Source organism: Marmota monax, unplaced genomic scaffold (genome assembly GCF_021218885.2).
Source record: "Marmota monax isolate L192 unplaced genomic scaffold, Marmota_monax_Labrador192_F-V1.1 WCK01_AAM20220418_F8-fsc00151, whole genome shotgun sequence".
NCBI classification, from domain to species: domain Eukaryota; kingdom Metazoa; phylum Chordata; class Mammalia; order Rodentia; family Sciuridae; genus Marmota; species Marmota monax.
Genome location: NW_026694226.1, coordinates 3,532,870 through 3,552,941, shown reverse-complemented (window position 1 = coordinate 3,552,941; position 20,072 = coordinate 3,532,870). Strand labels below are relative to the sequence as shown.

The 20,072-nt window shown below is 52.0% G+C and overlaps 1 protein-coding gene across 3 annotated transcripts; it reads right to left on the bottom strand.

Moving 5' to 3' along the window:
- Positions 1–239: 239 nt before the first annotated feature.
- On the bottom strand, positions 240–20,072 carry Itga7 (integrin subunit alpha 7). 3 transcript variants are annotated; one of them, XM_046466665.2, is made up of 26 exons: positions 19,715–20,072; positions 14,895–15,022; positions 14,736–14,815; positions 13,269–13,524; positions 12,626–12,757; positions 12,226–12,345; positions 11,131–11,338; positions 10,808–11,001; positions 10,373–10,461; positions 10,128–10,255; positions 9,884–9,979; positions 9,668–9,729; positions 9,355–9,524; positions 8,711–8,860; positions 7,953–8,068; positions 7,207–7,399; positions 7,044–7,124; positions 6,866–6,945; positions 6,679–6,753; positions 6,420–6,522; positions 5,807–5,983; positions 5,528–5,659; positions 3,519–3,632; positions 3,197–3,295; positions 2,981–3,106; positions 240–924 (listed from the first exon to the last, which is right to left on the bottom strand). In XM_046466665.2, the coding sequence occupies exons 1-26, from the start codon at positions 19,918–19,920 to the stop codon at positions 694–696; spliced, it is 3,546 nt and encodes a 1,181-aa protein (XP_046322621.1). In that variant the 5' UTR covers positions 19,921–20,072; the 3' UTR covers positions 240–693. The 3 variants fall into 3 exon arrangements, with proteins under 3 accessions (XP_046322621.1, XP_046322622.1, XP_046322623.1); XM_046466666.2 differs by lacking the exon at positions 12,226–12,345 and having other exon boundaries at positions 19,715–20,071; XM_046466667.2 differs by lacking the exon at positions 12,626–12,757 and having other exon boundaries at positions 19,715–20,071.

Sequence of the window (20,072 nt, the reverse complement as noted above, 5' to 3'; positions counted from 1 at the left end):
ACCCGCTTCCTAGGACAGCTCCCATCCCTTCCCTTATCCCCATGGGAAAGGTCCCCCTGCCCTCCTTAGGTTACTCCTATGTGCCCCTGAGACTAGCTTCAGAAGCCACGGTACTGCAACCCTGCCTGGCCACCCGAGTGTCCCTCCCCACTACCACCTTTATCCAGAGCTGTGGGGGTACCAGAGAGAAGGGGAGACCCTGGGGAGGAGGGAGCAGCACTTAGCAAAGAAGCCAGAGATTTTGTCTTCAAATGTTTTTTAATAAATAGACAAAATCCACTAGACTGATGCAGCAAACTAAGGTCAGAGGAGAAGGGAAACTGAGGAGGGAGAAGCCCCTGAGTCAGCAACACAATCTCCTCCCTGACTGTCCGGCTAAGGCACTTTGGGGGAGACAGGTTACACAGCGGGAGTGGCAGAAGGAGGGATTCTGATCCCCACCATATAGCAGGACATCCCTGCCCTTCTTGCCCTGCCCCACAGCCCCATCCCTGGTTGACACCCTCTTGTCTCCCAGCATTCCAAGGGGAAGATCGGGGTGGTTCTCATGGGTGGGTGAGGTCTGTGCTCCTGAGAAAGCAGATCCTGCCAAATCTTGAGGCAGTGTCAGCAACCAATTCTACTCTCTTCATCCAGAGGAGCCACTCAGGAAGAGGTGGAAGGGACCCTTGGGCTAGGATGAGACCAAGGAAGCTAGGCAGTGCCTGGCACAGGGTGCACCTCAGGGCCCAGCTCAGGGTGTCCATCAGCAGCCAGGATGGGGTGTGCGTCAGGACTTTCCCGTCGGGGACTGCCCCAGTTGTTCCTCAAGATGGTCCCTGTCTTCTCTTCCTTGAACTGTTGCCGGTCTTCACGAGGGATCTTCACTGCATGGTACTGGGGCACTGTGGCCTCAGGGTGCTTTGCCCGCTTGAAGAATCCCATCTATAAGGACGCCAAGCCAGACTATGAGGAGCTGCAGGGCTGAGGCCCTGGGGATATACACCCACAGCACAGAACCTTGCCCCCACCACCCCTGGGAGAGAAACAACCAGCTGAAGCAGAACAGAGACAGGCCAGCCAGCACCCAGCACCATGGGCAGTACCCAGGGTACCACCAGTGCCAGGGCCCCAGGTTCTCATTCACAGCAAGAGGAAGATCAAGAGGGGGCCCGAGGAGCAGGAAAGGAAATCTCCTTGAGCCTCTGAAAGGGAGGCTTGGAGGTGGGACATCAGGACCTCTAACTCCCAAGATTTCTATCCACCCAAGCTTCTTAAGAGGCCAACAGCATCCCCCAAGATCTGAGGAGGAAATGGCTTCCTCAACCCCTGCATATCTGGCCCCTTCGCGCCTTACACACCCCCTGTGTGCTTGTACACTGGGTAGCACCTCCCTTAGGCAGGGACCTCTCCTCCCTGAATACAGTACTCCATCCCCTCCTTACATCATGACCATGCTGGTCCTGCACACCAAGATGGCCATGTGGCCTTTCCATACTCATACTCAGAGCTTCCCAAGACTCCCCAAGCTCAGGCTGCACAGCATCTCCTTGCACATCCATCTCTGCACACTCATGCCTACAGAAGAGACGTGCAGGGAGCCTCCCCACACTCCTACATGCTCAGCCATGAGCCCACCCAGCTCTTAGTGCATGCCCCCAGCTGTATACACACACCCTTATAACCTCAGCCTCCTAATGATTTCTCGCCTCCGTCACTAGGACTCACATCACCCTTATGCAAACACATTCCTTATTCCTGATCCCTGAATGCTAGAACTCTATTCATTCTCACATACATACATACATACACACGCACACACACACACACACACACACACACACACATAGTTGCAGACACACTCATGCACACATACAAGTTACCCCACAGTCCCTGGACCCCCAACTTCCATGGCCGACGGCTGTACAGCCAGATGGGCTCTGTGATAGTTGGTGGGGAAAGATGAGCTCTGACTGCTCCGATGGAAGAAGCCGCACTGGGAAGTTGAGGGAGGAGGGGAGCAAAAGAGGCAGAGGATGGAAAGACTGAAGACGAGGGGGCCTTATCTCTGCTGTTTCTGGGGTGCAGGGGGAAAGCATCCTGGGGCCAGTTTCATGAAGACATCAATCTCCCTTAAGACTGGGCAGGTTCCCCACTGCTTAGATGCCACTCCAGAGCCTGGTCCACTTGCCAAAAGGTGTGCTCACTCTGTGATCGGTCCCAGGGGACAGGTGGGAAGTAGGGCAGTGCCCCGCAGAGCCCAAGGACATGCACGGTTCTGCACCCATCCCCAGATGTGGTGTGTGGCTCAGAGACGATGAGCCCTGGTGATGTATGTGACTGCCTGTACTGATATGTGGGTGGGTGTGTTTTTACGTTGCACTCCAGATATCAATGGGATTCTGTTACAGCTGGGTGTGTTCAAGAATGGTTCCATGTGGACCTGGTATGTGGAAGCTCAAAGTCCAGCTTTGCAGGCAGCTTCCTGGAACTAGTTCTCCACACTTGGTGGCCTTTTGGGCCACAGCTTTCTTTCCAGCCTTCACTGCCACACTCATTAAATCAGACCATACTTCCCCAGCTCCATGTCTTTGCCTACCAGGGGCCTTCTGGAAGGCTCAGGCCCCACCCACCCCATCTCCCCATATCCAGATTCTATCAACTCACCTTCCTTTAAGACCCAGCTCCACAGCCCTCTGCTCTTGAGTCTCCCTTCCTCTGAACTCCCCCTTTCTCAACTCAACCCCTTCTGCCTTGTCTTTGACTGTGAGGCTCAATAACCCCACTACGCTACAAAATTCCTGAGAATAAGATCTGCATCAGACTTATCTTTGAAACACTCAGGGCTGGATAGAGTCCCTGGTGCATGCAGGGTCAGCGCTTAATGTAGATTTGTTGAATACATCCGTGTGAAGGTGAGTGAGAGAGCCACAGTTCAAATGTCTGCCTGCCCAACCAGGAAGTCTAGCCTCCAGCAGGTGCCCCCCTCCCCAAGCCTCACCTTCCACAGGAGCAGCACCAGCAGCGCTAGCACCAGCAGTCCGGCCAGCACAGCCAGGAGGATGACCCACCAGGGGACTCCTTCTGCCACCACAGCCATGGGGTCTAAGTATACCATCACTGGAATCTGAGGAATAAGGAGTTAATGGAGTGAGAGCTGGAGGGAGAAGGAAAGAAGAGAGTCTCCCCACCCAGCCAGCCCAGCCCTGCAACTCACCACAGTGGAGGCATCTCTGAGCAGCAAGTTCTTGATGGAGGACTTCACTGTGATGTTGGCTCGGACAATCACTTCCAGGGACTTCACAGCTGAGTACTCCTAAGAGAGTGGAGAAAGGGACCCTCCTCCTAAATGCCCCACGTTCCCCTCACTTTCCCCCAGCTCCTGAAATTATAAATGGAATGGTGCCCAATGCCAAGGTTGATTCTGTCTGTCTTGGTTCAGGAATATGCTGCATTTAGATAAGAACAAGGTAGCGATGAATCCCAGTGGGGCCTCTGCAGAAGAAGAAACCCAGCCTGAAGCCCAGCAGAGCCCTCACCTCCAGAAAGGTGCTATTCCACAGGCGGCCCCAGACGTGCAGCACAGCCGCACGGTCAAAGCTATAGAGTGGACAGCTGAACACCACACAGTTGGCAGTACCCCGGGCGCAGTCCTAAGGACAAGAACAGGCAGGGTTCAGAGCTGCTCAGCCCCACCCCATTAAGCCTACCATCTCTTTTATTTTATTTTCAGGACCTCTAACTTCCCTCCTCCAGGAAGTCTTCCCAAACTAACCCTATTGTCCAAAACAGCTGCCTACCCCAAATCTGAGCTATTTGGCTTTGAAATGCATGAGGGGCACACAGGGGATCTCTTAACAGGAAAAGGCAAAGTAGCTTCTCCAACTGATTCTTATTGCTACCTTGTGATGGTTTCATTTTTGAGCACCTACTATCTGCCAGCAATTACCCCACTTAAGTATCCTGCACAGTGCATATTATTAACTTTTTTTTTTTTTTTTTTGCAGTACTAGGAATTGAACCCAGAGGTGTTCTACCACTGAGATACACCTCTAGTCTTTTGTATTTTTTTTATGTTGAGACAGGGTCTCACTAAGTTGCCCAGGGTGGCCTCCCTCCTGCTTCAGCCTTCTGAATTGCTAGGATTGCAGACATGTACCACCAAGCCCAGCATTACTAACATTTTTCAAAGGAGGAAACTGAGGACCAGGGAGGCCAGGTGACCACCTAGCAAAACTATTAAGTTGTGGAGCTGGTATTGCAAGTCAGGTCCACATTAGACAAAACCACAGGCCTGCACTAAGCTCAAACTCACTGAAGGAGGAGGAGAGTGACACAGGATCTGCTGGAAGGACAGGAACTCAGTCTGTTCCTTCCAAGACTGACCTAATCCATTTGACCAAGTTGTCACTAATAACCTATTTGTATAAAAGTTATGTTATATTCATCATGCCACAGTCCATTTACAGAAGAATGGCTCTGAGAGTGCTTGAAGTTACTTTGAGTCGTCCTTTAGTTTGCAACTTTTGAGCAATTCAAGAGTCCTTAGTCAATTTGTTTTAAAAGCAAGACTATCTGCCTTAACTTTGTGTATGTTATTTTCATATGTTATGTTAAGTGAAACAAGCCAGGCATGGAAAGACAAATACTACCTGATCTCACCCATAGGTGGAATCTAAAAGAGGTGAACTCAGAAGTAGAGAGTTAGCATGCTTACCAGGGGCTGGATGGGCGGGAGTGAATAGGAAATGTTGGTCAAAGGATACAGTTTCAGTTAGGCAGGAATAATAAATTCAAGAGCTCTATTACTACTGTACATTGGGATGACCATAACTAATAACAATATATTGCATTCTTGAAAATCATCAAGAGCTGGGTGCAGTGGCACATGCCTGTAATCCCAGGGCTCAGAAGGCTGAGACCGGAAAATCATAAAAGAATTCAAAGCCAGCCTCAGCAACAGTGAGGTGCTAAGCAACTCAGTGAGACCCTGACTCTAAATAAAATATAAAGTAGGGCTGGGGATGTGGTTCAGTAGTTCAGTAGTCAAGTGCCCCTGAATTCAATCCCCGGTACCGCACCCACCCCCTAAAAAAAAAACAATTAGATTAAAAAAAAAAAAAAAAGAACAAGGTTGTAGCTCAGTGTTAGAGCACCTGCCTAGGATACATAAGGCCCTGGATTCAATCCCTAGCACTACAAAAAAAAAAAAAAAAAACAAAAACGGATCTCAGAGACCTATTCTATCCTGTATAGATATTTTATATAAATCTAAGGCAAATGGATTGCTAGCTAACTGACTGACTGGTCAAGGGTTCTGCTTGGAGTGAGCGCTTGGAGTTGGGGAGTCTGTGGGGTCAGCAGTTGCCTCATAGGCACCCGCTCCCTCCAGCTGTGCTGCAAACTGTCTTGTCAACTTGTCCTTGCCCAGGTGTATGACCACCACGTCTTGACAGGCCACTCTCCCTGAATGTCCACCACCTGAAGCTCTGGACCCCAACAGCATTCCTATCATGTTATGCCCCAATTGTGTTCACCCTTCCCTCACCAAGGTAATGTTTTTCTTCTTCTCAGCAAAGGACACTGGCCACCAGGACGTGGTGGGTGCCAGCTGCTCACGAGGCTCCTGCTGCTCCGGCTGCTCCAGCTCTCGTCGCCTCCTATCCCTACTGTCCACATCCTGCATATACAGAAAGGGAAGGACCAGTGACATTCCTCCAAATGCAGGGATCCTGAGATCACATATCCTCCACACAACTTACACATGCTCCCCAGGCCCATAACATCCCTCCCAAGTCCTACCCTGCCTACCCTGCCTAAACCTCACCAGGCGGAGGATGTTGGGCCTGGGGGAACAGAGCCCTTTCTGCCCAGGCCCCTGACCGCCCTCCAGCTCCACTCGCATGGGATACAACAGCCACTTCCCATTGGCAATCTCATGGGGCCACATGATGTTGAGGAAGGCGGAGCCCAGGGTGTTGAGCGACTGGCCTTGGTTGGAGACCTGTGGGAACAGAAGGAAGGGCGCTCAGTTTCTGAGCAGACACCTAAACCCACAGAGACAAGGGGACAAGGCTGAGGGGATGGCATCAAGAAGCACAGTTTCAGCAAAGACTTGGGAACAAGACCAGATGAGGCACCATTCTCTCTCTGGAGGCATCCTGAGCAGGCATGCGGGAGGCTCCAGCCAAGCGAGGACAGAATTCTAAAGACAGACATCAACTCTTCCCCAAGGTCCCATCCCTCAGACCAAAAGGAAATAAAATGGCCAGTCAAAAAGAACAGGAAATGGTTAGCTGAGGACCCAGCACCAACATATGCCCACAGCCAAGGTCCAGGTGTAAGGCAGAGGCCCAAAAATCACTGGACCATGCAGCCCCTTATCCTCTGGGCCAAGAAGGGAGAAGGGCCATGAAGGGCCCATATATCAGGACACTTACCGTCACCTCATACTTGACCTTGCTGCCCACATCCCGCTCAGACCGCATAGCACTCTCACCCCTCACCACACCGGAGAAGAAGAGTTGCTGTGGTACAGCCACCCTGATATGAAGGGGTCAAAACAGGGGCTGAGAAAGCCTGGGGTCTGGCTGAATGGAGAGCCAGAAGTGAAAGGGAAGGCAAGACAGAGCCCAGGCCAGGGTTTAGGAGGGGATACCCCCACCCTCCAGCAGAGTACCCCACTTGGGCAAGGCTTACCCTGCGATGGACAGAGGCAGCTCAATGAAGACACGGGCTCGAGCAGACACTGGATGCAGCTCCTGCTCACTGATCCTAGCATGTAGATAAGGGCAGGGGTGGGCAGCAGGCATGGGCACCCCCTTGGGGTCAACGAGGACAGTCCAACTGCTATCATGCTGCCACCATCCTGCCCCACCAGGCTTACGTGGCCAACAGCAGCTCTACTTCCAGTTCTGTGGTCTCAATGGTGATCCCAGAGGTGCTGAGGATGAGGTAGAAGGTGACCTAGGCCAGAGTGGAATGAGAGTCATGGGGGGGGGGGGGGGGGCAGTAGGAGATTAAGGAGCAGCCACTCAGACAGAACTAAGGGCAGATGTACACACCTGGGCACCTCTCTTCATAGGGTTCCCCAGCTCACACTCGACATGGGAGGCATTCTCATTGGACAGGCAGAGCGGCTTTTCCTGGAATGGGGTAGGAAGGAAAGGTGAGATTGGGCTACTGGAGCCCTTCAAGACCCCACCCAACCCTGCCCAGGCCCCTCACCGCAGGATCCAGGGCCCGGACTCCTGAATAGTGCAATGAGGCAGGGAGGGTGACCAGGAGCTGGGCTTCATGAGCATCGTCCCCATCAGCCTGGGGCTGGGCAGGGTTGGAGGGCAGGTTGGTGACCATCAGCTCAAGGCCAATGACTGGCTGCCCACTCAGTGCAAACAGGGCCGTTGTTCCATCCACATCCCTGGAGGATCAGATCTCACTCACTCTAAGGTCAGAACACCCTCTCTGCCTCTCCACTCCTGCCTCCCCGACACTCACCCAGTGCATACCACCGCCTCAGCATCCCCGGCCTCTCCCCCCACCCCAGGTCTCCTGGATCATACACCAACCCAAGTCAGGTCTTTCTGTGCATCAATGAGAGCCAGGGGATCACTGTCCTCATCCCAGTCCACTACTTCTTCCTTTGGGCAAATAACCTTAACCTTTCTAGGCCTCAGTTCTCCATCTGTAAAATGGGACTGATAACTCCTACCTCACATCTGTGAAGACTAAACAATGAGATGGAAACTGTATGTTATGGTGTTGTGAAGGGTTGTTACTTATACCAGGCTCCTCTGGTGCCCCAGCCCCATCACTGACTCGATTCCCAGTCTTCTGGATGGTCATCTGCTCCTCTCTGGCCTTCTCTCTACAGGGTCAGACCCTCCCTCTGCCTGGTCTTCCTGAGGGCACTCCTCCCATTCCTTGAGCTCTTGCCATCCCTCCCCCTTCCATGTGCTCCCCACTCCTCTCACATGGGCAGAGGCTGGAACTCTGTGTCGCTGACCCGGGCACAGAAACGGGCATGCACCAGCTGCAGATTGCTCTGACAAATCTTGTCTTCACCACAGCCTTGCTTCAAAAAGTGGATCTGGAAAGCGATTTGAGGAGAGGGTCATTCCTAAGGGGCAAGGCATGGGTTAAATGTGTCACAAGGCATATAGTGGGTTGGAGTATTACATGATTAAACAACCCAGATCTGCTGTTTACTGGCTGTGTGGTACTGGGATGGTCACTTAGCCACTCTGAGCTGTAATGTGATGGGTGTATTGCCATGCTGTGGTAAAGACAAGCAGATCATTCCATAGCTACACCACATTTCCCCAGCTATGACTGCAGGTACTGAATTCCACATCAAGAATGAAAAGACTGGTAAAGGGTACCACTCCCAGGCTGCCTGTAAGAACTGTGCCAGGAGATTCATATTTCTCCATTCTGGCTGAAAAGCAGAAAGGACCTTGGAGGCCACATTTGATGGTGTGACCACTTTTGATGACAGACCCCCATCAGCCTGGGACCCTAAAGGATTACAGAGATTGGAGGAACACCATCCCCGGACTGGAACATGTGGTTTTTTGGGCCATTTAACATTTGGGGGGTCTACTTATTACAGCACCTAGAAACATGAAGAACTACCAGGGTGATGTATAGAAGAGATTTGCAAGCAATGAGTGGGTGTCACTGGTGAAGGACCAGGATAACTGCCCCTCCCAGCACCTCTTCCCATGCTCACCTCTGCCCGCTGGGTGCTGGGCTGGTGGGCATTGAGGATGGGGGCCACTGGGGGCAGTCCCTGGCCAAGAGCCTGTCGTCGGAGCCGAGGGGTCTGGAGACTATAGGACAAGGTCACCACAATGGCCCGAAGTTTGTCTTTGACATTGTCCTGAGAAGGGGAAAGATTATTGCTCACTGGAACACCCCTGCCCCTATCCACATGCTAGGATCAGTGAGCAGGAGCTTCATCTATTGTACACCTTGAATACATCATTTTTAATCCCCTAAATGACTCCCCAACCCTGCCCAAGACCCCAGCCAGACACAGGACACATTCTGAAACTTAGAGAAGTTTAGAAAGATTAAGGACAAAGATGGAGAACTGAGCAAGGAAGAAGGAGGACAGACTGCATTAGGGAAGGAAGGTGACCCAGGATTTAGGGCACTGAGGACTAGATGTGAAAATGGAACCTGCCATCCCCACCTCCAGAGACTACAGGAGATACAAGAAAGCAGTCATGAGGAGAAGGTGAAGCCATAAGGGAGGTTTCTTGGAGTGATTCAGATCTCAGAAAGAGGTGTGAGCGTGTCAGAAGCAGCTAAGAGGAATAAAGGAGAAGACATGCGGTGAGAAGGACCCCCAGGCCAGGAATTGGTGTCCACCTGAAGCTGGAACATGGTGTCTCCACAGACTTGGTCATGCTGGTGCTTCAGCCACACAGTGCCTGAGGCCTGGTGCTTAGGGTCATCTGGGCTACGGCTCAGGAAGGTCACACGCGGAACCTGGCCCCGGAGCCTCCTATCTGTGTCCCCATCTAATACATAATCCAGGGCTGTGGTGTGTGGGGAGAAGAGAGGGGCCGTGAGTTGGGAACATCTCCCCCTGACTCTGTCCCCAAGGTTCCCTCCTCTCCATTCAGGAGTGACCCTCCCGGGAAACCCAATGAGATGACCAGAGGGAGAGGACCTCACTCACCCACAATAGGGCTGTAGCTGCTGGGGACTGCAATATAGCTGAAACAGATCCTTAGGTCCACACTGTGGGGGCAAAGGGTGGCTTCTGAGCCAAACAAGGCTGATGTTCCAAGGTCCCAGGCCCACCCTTCCCATTCCTCCAGCTGGGAAACTGGAGAGAGACAGGGACAGGAAAACTAGACCTTGCTTGCTCTGACCTCCTCGGACCCCGACTCACCAGACTGAGTGGCCACCAGCACAGTTGGGCTGTTCTAAGTCGATGGCTCGGGGAACAATGAAGACCTCGTGGGAAACATGGAGAACAGGCCTGGCCCTGGGGGAACAGGGAGTTCAGGGTACAAGAAACATGAAGACAGAAGGCTGGACACTCATTAGCTTCAGACTTGAAGTGGAAATCAGAGTTACAGGGAGGAGATGATGGCCTCAAGGAGGGAGAAGGCAGCCAAGAGGGAGGGGCTTACCTGAAGAGTGCAACAGTGTCCGCCAGGGAGCCCACCAGCAGGTCAGGGTAATGGTTCCCATCCACATCCAGGCCACCCGACAGAGAGTAGCCAAAGCTCTTGATGCCCACAGCCTCGCCCTCCAGCACCTGGGGACCAGCTGTCAGCCTCCTTCGCTGAACCCCGTCTCCCCCATCTGCCTCCCCTGCCCTCTGCAGCCCTTATTCCACCCACACCCATTCCCTCATCACAATGAGTCTCCTCACCTGTGAAGGTTTGATGACCACCCCCAGGCTGCTCCCATGGTAGATAAAGACCTTCCCATCCCCATCAAAGGGAGCTCCCACAGCGATATCTGAGGGTCATGGGGAAAAGGCATCACACTGGGGAAGGGGTAGACAAGGGTAGGCCCCAATTTCCCTCAGGCATTTGGTCTATATAATAAGTTTGTTTTTTTTTTTTGTATTGGGAAACTACAAAGTCCCAGGCACCTGGAATACATCATTTTTAATCCCCTAAATGACTCCCTTCAGTTATTATTAGCTCAAAAAGGTCACAAAGCATAGTAAAGTTCATATGTGAACCCAGAATCCTCTCTCTAAGCCCTCAGAAGACCACCCACCCCCCTGACCTCTGAGGGGCTTCCCCATTCCTCCCCTGACCCCATCCCTCCACTGAATCTTTTCTGTTTCCAATCACACCTGGGAAGCCATCTTGGTTGAGGTCCCCCAGAACAGCCAGGCTGATCCCGAACATGGAGTCAGGGGAACCACAGAGCCGGAGTGGGGAGACCCCTGTCCAGTGACCACCCTGGTTCATGTACACATACACAGCTCCCCCCAGCTCTTCTTGGCGCTCAAAGAAGTAAGGGGCACCCACTATCAGGTCTGGCCAGCTATGGAGAAAGGGAGACAGTCAGTGTGGGGTCCTCCTAGGCCAACGGAGTCAAGAGAAGATGCCCAAGGTCACTTATACCTCCTGGACCCAGCGCCCCCTAGACCCCACTCCCCTTGCCTACTCTCACCCATCATTATTCAGATCTGCCACAGCCAGCGAGTAGCCAAAGCCAGAGGTCAGACGCTCTCCAGAGAGCATCACTTCGGGTACTAGGCGACTGGCACTGTCTTTGCGCAGAATGACCACAGCACCCTTGTGGTTGGCACGGGGGGCCCCTGCCACAAAGCTCAGCTCTTCTGCTCGCACCAGACCCTTCCCAGAGTCAATGGAGAATCCTAGGAATGAGGGATGACTTACCAGTTAGTGTTTCCCTAAGACTCAGAAGCCGGGTGCACCCCAGCTACCCCCACCCTGCCTGAGTCCAATAGGTCTGGAGCCAGAAGGTAAAGGTGCCCCCAAGTCATCACCACCACAGCTGGACTGCTCTTCCTCCCCCTCCAGTGGTCTGGCAGCCCTCCCACACTCTCCTGACCCAGAGTTTGTCACAAGAATTGTGATGAGGTCAGCCTCAGGGACTAAAAGGGAGGTGAAAAAAGTAATGACAGAGAAGCCCAGATGACCAGCGGTGGGAGGGGCACAGTGGCAGGAGCTGGGCTGAGGTAATACCCGTATCTACACACCCTAGGAGGCCCGAGTTCCAGCTGCCAGCACCCACCCAGTGCACCTTCTTTGGCCCCACTCCCACCACCCTGACAGGAGAAGACTTCACGTGGATGGGAGGGAGACACAGACAAGCAAGGAAGAGCCTGCTTCACCCAAATGTCTCTCAGGCCTCTCCTTCTCCTCCTTAGCAGAGGGATGTAGATGAGACAATGGGGGGACTTACCAACAAGCTAGACCATTCTCCAGCCTGAGCCCACCATCAACCCCTCAGAGAAAGGCCCCCCAGAGGTCAGCACTGTCCTTCCCAGGACAGTCTCAGCCCTTTCCCTGTCACTTCATCAGGATCTTCCTCCATGAAAACCCCCTCACTCACAGCCCCCAAGGCCGTCACCCTTGGAGCCTCCTCTTCTTGGGTCTAGTGACTAGGCGCTCAAAGGTCTTCTCTGTAATTTGGGCCCTGGGTGCGTATTGGTGGGGCAAGGCAGGAAAAGAACGTTCCCTGGGGAGAGGGGAGGCCAGGGCCAAGCCCCCAGGGCCCAGGAAATGGGAGCTTACAAACCTAAGTAGCTATTCAAGGCCAAGTCTCCGGCTGGTCCTGGAAGCCGGTCAGCAGGATCCAAAGTTTTATACACCAGCTGGTCAGGGTCTGAGCTATCAATGTTGGTCACAAAAAGCAACCCTGTGGGGGTGAGGGGGAGGTGGGGAAGAGACACCAGGGAAGGGACATCCAGGGGAAGGACCACAGAGCAAGGAGAGAGAGCCAGACAGAAAGGCCAGAAGAAGATGGAAGAGGAAGAGGTGGAGGAAGAAAATGAGAGACATGAAGAGAACAGAGAGATAAGAGAGACAGGGTGAGAGACGGACAGAGACAGAGACAGAAGGTTGGGAGCATGGAGGGTGGGGAGGATGAGAGAGGAGCAGAGGGTTAGAGCCGTTGTGGGCCAGGGAAGGGTCCCTACCAAAGTAGCTGTTGGCAGGGACTGGGATGAGGCGGGGGTCCTGCTCCTTCTCACCCCCCGCCTCGTAGGGCCCGTCGTCCAGGTGTGCCAGGTCCGCTGAGCCCTGCACACAGAGCTCCACCCTGGCTGTGCCTGCAAGGACAGTCCTGTTAGTGCCTGAAGCAGGGAGCAAAGAGCACCCCGCAGGTGGGACACTGAGTTAGGCACATGAGGACACCCGTCCTCTCCTTTCCAGCCCCATCTTCACCCCCCTCCCTAACCCAAGCATGCTGGGGTCCCCTGGACTTGGCATCACACACTCACCGAGTGTCAGCTCAGCCAACAGCAGCGTGCGGAGGCAGGAATGGCAGTGATGAGGGCTGGGCTGCATGTCGGAGCAAGCAGGCCCTGGCTGGGTGGGCAGACCCAGCTGTGCATATGGGGGCTCATGCCAGCATGTGGAGGAACATTTGGCCATGCAAGGAGAGAAGATACCCCGTTCATGTGTGTGGTGGCATGATGGGGGTGGAAGGCATGGCAGTGCCCCAGGGCAACATGCCAGTGAAAGCATGGTCATGCTTGGCCACCTGCTGCCTGCAACCCCATCTCTGGGGTAAGAGGAGGTTTTGGTCCCCTTCTCCCCACTCTCTAAGGAGTGACTCACCCTTCCAATTATAAGTTCCTGGAGCCCCAAAGAGGAGGTAGTGGCTGTCGGGGGAGAAGGCAGCAGCTGTGCCCTGCTGGCAGAAACCAAATTGTTCGTGGCCCTGGGGGCGCCCCTCACAGAATTTCCACTCCCCACCATCCAGCTCATCACGGATGGCCAAGTCCTGGCTTAGCACAAAGCAGCGACCGATCACATCTCTCGTCTCCAGGATCTGGTCTACTCGCTGCCTCGACTCATATCGATGTGCACAGGTCTGTGAGAAGTAGGCAAGAAAAGTCATTTATTTCCTGTGTGGACCCGGGATCTTCATGCTACCCACACGCAGACATTTGGCAGACATATCACACACACATGCACACACCCAGATGCCACATCACTGGAGCACACCGCCCAGCCAGTGTTAAGCAAGTCCTTGCATTACCCAGCATCCCATCTGCATCTACTTCCTTGCCCTCTCAGAACGTCACACTTATTCCACATTCTGCGTAGGCACCCACAGACACAGGATATGTCCCTCCCTGGTCACAATCCTGCAATACGCTGAGCATGGTCCTGTCCTTGGACCTTTTAAGGCCACCACTTCATTTACAAAGAACCTCCTTCTCTTTTCATTCCCCAGGCCTGACCTATTCTTGAAAGTCCAGGTCAAATCACTACACTACCAGAGTCCTCCCTACTCCTTCTGTACTTATATGCTGGGGACTGGACCTCTCACTTAATGTTAACCATATTCAGCCCTGTGGCGACTTGTATTGAAAATTGTGTGCCTATGCATGTTAGGAAAGGCCCAAAGAGACATATAAAAGAGAGGATGAGGGTGGGGGTTGTAACTCAGTGGTAGAGCGCTTGCCTCACACGCATGAGGCCCTGGGTTCGATCCTCAGCACCACATAAAAAATAAATAAATAAAAATAAAGATATTGTGTCTGAGGCTGGGGATGTGGCTCAGTGGCAGAGCACTTGCCTAGCACGTGTGAGGCACTGGGTTCGATTCTCAGCACCACATAAAAATAAATAAATAAAATAAAGGTATTGTGTCCATCTACAACTAAAATTTTTTTAATTAAAAAAAGATAATGTGTCCATCTATAACTAATATTTATATATATATATATATATATTTAAAAAGGGAAAATGAGAATCCCCATGACTATTTGGCAGGAACCAGGCCTTCCACTGTCCTTATATTTCCTCTCTCACTAACTAACACAGTTTCTTATGCTTAAAAGGTTCTCAATAACAGTTGGTAAACAGATGAGTGAAAGAACGGATGGTTAGATGTTTTTAGATTTCTAAGGAACAGGGACCGTGTCTTATACTTATTTATAATTGCCCTGGGAATCATATTATGTGTCCATCCTGTGCTCCGTAAGCACATCTGGGCATATGCACACAGATTACACAATCATCATCATAGTATCATCATCATCATCCTTGCATTCAGCCACAAGACGCAGTACTCACGACAATCTTGCCCCCAGGTCCCTGGCTCCGAACACTGACTCCCAACCACTGGTTCTCCTTGCTTTCCTTTTGCACATCAGCTAGAGGCAAAACACTGGGAATTACGGACAAGAAAAGGAAGCCAAGTCCTCTTCCCCACTCCACCCAGCAGGGCCGCACCTCCTCGGTCAATGTCCACTCTGTAGCAGTCAGTCTCCTCCAGGCTCAGAGGGCAAGCGAAGAGGCCTCCAGTGCGATTTGCCTGCTGCCCAGGAAGAGCTAGGGCCTGGGGAGCACCCACCAGCAGCCTGCATGATGGGGCAGAGGCCAGAGTTAGAGGTCAGTGTTCTCCAACCTCCCGTGAGCTGCCCAGGCCCAGGGGCCAAGCAGTGTTTAAGAACTAAAGAGAGGGAGAAAAAGGGATTTTTCTCAAATTCTGGTGAGAATAGACTAATACCCTTGGCCATACAAACATCATGTTACATACTCTCTGGATGAAGGACCAACACACACAGCCTGGCCAGCACTGCTTGTTTGAAAGAACCGCCTGTTCCCAGCACCTGTTCCTGTCTAGGCCTTCCCTACCGACTGCTTGGCCCCATCCCCAGGCTCTACTCTCCTCCCAACCCTCATTCAGTTGAAACCCTGCCAGAAATGCCAAGAATGCTGGGAGCAAAAGCAACAGGGGCCCAGAGTGACACCACAGTGTCACTCTGAAGCAGGCTTCTGAACCAGCTTCTGAAGCAAGACAAGAAGCTATATATGGGCCTTCCTCTCCCTCATCAGGGGCCCAGCAAATATACCCCCACCGCGACCCCCAGCAACTCTACCAGCCCAGGATTCTATCAGCCACACTGGCTATCATGGAAGAAGGGACAAGTTTCTCATTCTGTGGCCAATCCTACCCCCATTTTCCTCCTCCCAACCTGAATCTCCTTCCCCATTCTTCCTTCTCCTCCCACATCCATGGTCCTCTCCTCTCCTCCCACCCCCTGCCCTCACCCAGTCTTCTCTCCACCTCCCCTTCATCCTCTTTCCCAGCCACGGCTTTCTTGGCAGGACAATTTTCCATGATCACAGCCAAGGCATCTTCCCCAGGGGAGGACTGTACTGGGAATGGAAGCTTCCTGGGTCCCCCAGGGCTGAACCCCCAGGCCAGGAGTGAAAGAGGGAGGAGGTGAGCCAGCAACCCCCAGCTGGCCACATGGGTCCTCTCTTTGCAGAAGGAAGCACTCAAAAGTGGCCATAGGGGCTGGGGATGTGGCTCAAGTGGTAGCGCGCTCGCCTGGCATGCACGGGGCACTGGGTTCAATCCTCAGCACCACATAAAAATAAAGATGTTGTGTCCACTGAAAAACTAAAAAATAAATTTTTTTTTAAAAGTGGCAGTAGGACAAACCTTAAGGCTTCTCACCCACACTCTTATTCCACCCCCCTTCCTGGGGGGCAAGGCCCAAAACTGCAGGGCAATATTACAGACAGTCATCTGTGGGGCACCATGCCAGTTCTGATGGGGTTGGGGGAAGGCACAGAGCCATTCTCCCTTCCCACAACTCCTCCTCATCTCTTAGCAGCTGTCATCCCATGTCAGAGCCAGTGTCATCAGAGAAAAGGGGGATGGGGAGCAATAGGGAAGGGAACATACATTCAACATTCATTTAACAATTATTTATTGAGACCCTATGTCAGGCACTAGTGAGACAAGGAAGTAGTATTATCCAGCACCTACTACAGGTTATAACCTAAGCTAGACACAAGGAATGTGAGGAAATAATGTTTATCATTCTCCAAATAAGTGTCAGGCATTGGGCAAAGCAAGTCACATTCATTATCCCATTTATCCTCACAACAATCTTATGAGATAAGGATTCTTTTCTTGTCTTCCAGATTAGGAAACTCTATTCAAAGATATTAAAAAGTCTTGCTGGAATTCAAATCTACATCTGCTTAACTCCATTACTTAAGGTCACTTCACCAAATGACTGGCCTGTCTTCAGTACACTTAGACAACTGTAGGAAAGGAAAAGGAGGAAAGGGAAAGGAAGGTATCTTGCACACAAAAGAATCTAGATGACAGGACCCTGTGCAAAAAAAAATGTCAGCCTTCAGACTATTCAGCAGTGCCCCCAACCTCCAAACATAGGAAGCTGAGGCTGTCTTATTCATCTTTGTGCTTACCTCATAGGAAGTGTCAAGATGAGCTGGGGATGTAGCTCAGTGGTAGAGTGTTTGCCTGGCATACCCAAAGCCCTGGGTTCAATCCCTAGTACCACAAAGTGGACTCACAGACACACACAGTACCTCAGCTGGTCGGGACATAGCTAAGCACACAGAGAAGCTGAAGTGTTTCATGCTTACATTTCCCCTAGAAGATAGGAGTAGGGAGGAAGGGAGGGGCCTATATGGAGAAAGGAAAGTAAGTGCATAGACAAGCCTAACCCTGCTCTTGATAGAGAAGAAATCAGCCAATTCTTTCTGGAACAAGAGCACGCACAAATGGCCTCCTCATCCCCTCCACCTCTGCCCCAGCCACACCTTCCTGGCTCCATCCCATGAGTCCCAGCATCCCAGGCCCCCAGACAGAACAATAGTCACAGCTGCACCCACCACAGAGAGGATAAAAGGTTGGCAGCTGGAAGTAGAGAGACCCTTGGGGGCCCAGCTAAGTGCAAAAGAAGGAGTAGCCCAGAGCTGGGGTTGTGGCTCAGCAGTAGTGCTCGCCTAGCATGCGTGAGGCACTGGGTTCGATCCTCAGCACTACATAAAGTAAAAGAAAGACATTGTGTCCACCTATAATTAAAAATAAATAAATATTTTTTAAAAAAAGAAGAGTAGCCCAATACCCCTGAACTTCTCAATTCTCCACAAATGTCAGGGCTCCAGCCTAAGTCTGGCCCCTTTCTGACCCCTTTCAACCTGGGGGGCCCACTGGGAAGGCTACTTTACCCAGCAGGCTGGTTCAGCCTTGGGGGGCCTCAAAGCCTTTGGATTCAGGATCTCTGTAAGGCACTAAAACTAGCCTCTGTGGATCACAGTACAAAAATAGCCAAACTACGAACACTTTCATAGTACCCGCTATAGGCTGTGAACTATTCTAAGCATTTTATATATATTAAGAACTCTTAGGGCTGGGGCTTTAGCTCAGTGGTAGAGTGCTTGCCTAGCATGGGTGAAGCACTGGGCTCGATTCTCAGCACTGCATATAAATAAATGAATAAAATAAAGGTCCATCAACATGTAAAAAATATTTTAATACTCAAATTGTATATATATATAATCTTAGAATATATATAATATTACTCCTCAAACAATCCTATGATGTGGTAGTACAAATTGTTTATCTCTGTTTTATAGTTGATGGAAATTACCATGGAGCAAAATAAGAAGGTTAGACCTCAAAGTCTCATCCAAAGCCTTTCCATCAGTGAATGCTAAGGATAGCCTTTGAAACTAAAAGCTAGGGACTGAGTAAGGTACCTGGCCTCTTAGGGCCACCAAGCAGCAGAGCGCCCCCTGCCGGAAAAAAGGACAAGGTTAGGCAGTCAGACCCCTCTGCAAATGCCCCCAAGCTTGGCTCTGGGAGACAGAATCAGGAGCCACATTCAAAGAGAAGGGGAAAATGACAAGAGACCAAGCCATTAAAAATAACCTAGAATTTGCCTGGAAATAGCTCAGAGAGTTCAGCATGTCCTAAAAAGGCCTCCAGTCCTGGAACTCTGGCAGATGGGGGAAAGAGAAGGAGGGGTGGGGGAGGAATGAGACAGAGATGAGGGAGGAAGGGATGGCAGCCTGAAGAAAAGGTGAAGTCAGTTCCTTTTTACATCCTAAAGTTTTAAGGGCTGTTGACCCTGCTCCCCGATGACTGTGATAATGGAACAAGGAAGATTAGAGCTAGCCCCCACTTTCTGTGACTAAAGAGAAATAAGCTCTTATCTCTGCCCTCTGCCCCCAGGGCAATAATGGGAATGGGGCAGTCCCAGTGGACAGCATTGATCCCCGTAATGGACATTTAATGTGTCTTAGGCACTGGCTTAAGAGAGAGAAGCCCCCCTGGCAGGATGGGAGTGGGAAGTTTTGTTCCCCTTCTGGTCTCTCGTTTTAGCAAGAGCCAAGAGTACAGGAAGCATGACCAGTTGCAAGCTCCACCTAACTGTGTCCATCTCCCAGGGGTCCTGAACTGATGAGAAGAGAACTAGAATTGTCCTCTGCCCCTCACTCCTCCTCTGCTGAAATTTTTGGAGTTGGAAATTTCCTAAGGGGGAGGAGAGGGAGCAGCCTGGCCAGCATCCTTCCTGGATCTCTCTCACTGCTGCTGGTGCTGCTGTTGCTGCTGCTGCTGCAGCAGCCACCGCTGCCACCACCACTACTTTGGAGACTGTTTTCTGCCACTCTATCACCAAACCACCAATGCAAGTTGCCAGGCCCTCCAGTCTCTCAATCTTCCTGCTGCCTTGAGCCTCAGAAGTGGCAGCTGCGCTCTCCTGGCCTTCCAGTGTCCTGTAGCCCTCACTCCATCCCACAGCAATGCTCTGGCAGAAAGTTATTTCTGGAGTCTTACCTTCCACCTTCCATCCCTCCCATGACACCCTCATCCTCTCTGTCCTTTCCCTTTCCTTCTGCCCTAGGTAGAAACAGAATGATCAGTCTTCCTTCCTGGGGGAATTTAGCCCTCTAAAGGAGAGGAGCCAGAGACCCTGGAGCTGGAACAAAGATGCAAATTAAGGGAAAAGGCAGAAGGAGATGGTTCCCTGCCAAGGCAAGAGCCTTGCTCTCCAACTCATCCTCAAAGCAGAATTCTGGGTCTAGGACCTGGGTGGGGGTGGGCTCTAAACCCAAGACACATGAGATAAGTCTCCAGGTTGGGATATGGGATGTCTCTGGGCAGCGTAGGAGTTGGTAAGAGTTTGAAAATAGAGAGAAGAAGAGGTGACTGGTGAGACGGGGGTGGGGAGTGATCTGTGGCTTGGGCCTGGGGACTCTGGGCGGGGGCGGTGACTCACCAGCTCTGGGGTCGGGGCTGCAACTGCCGATGCAGGGCCACAGAGAAGCCGAAGAGGCTGCCTGGCTCTCCTTCCTTGCGCAGAGCGCCCATCACATCCAGATTGAAGGCGACAGCCCGTGGAAAAAGCAGTCCGGCGAACAAGGAACCAAGAAGATAGCAAATCCCAGGGGGCCCCCAAGAATCGCAGCTCCGAGCCCCGGCCATGGGACGAATCCCGTGAGTGCTCCCCAACAGTGAAACAACAGTGCAAAAAAAAAAAAAATCAGGTCTCCCCGGGCGTGTCTCCAGTTTCCGAAGTCTAGCTGGTCTTTCAGGGGGTCTTCCAATCTTTCGCCCGGACACCCCGCCCTCGCCCG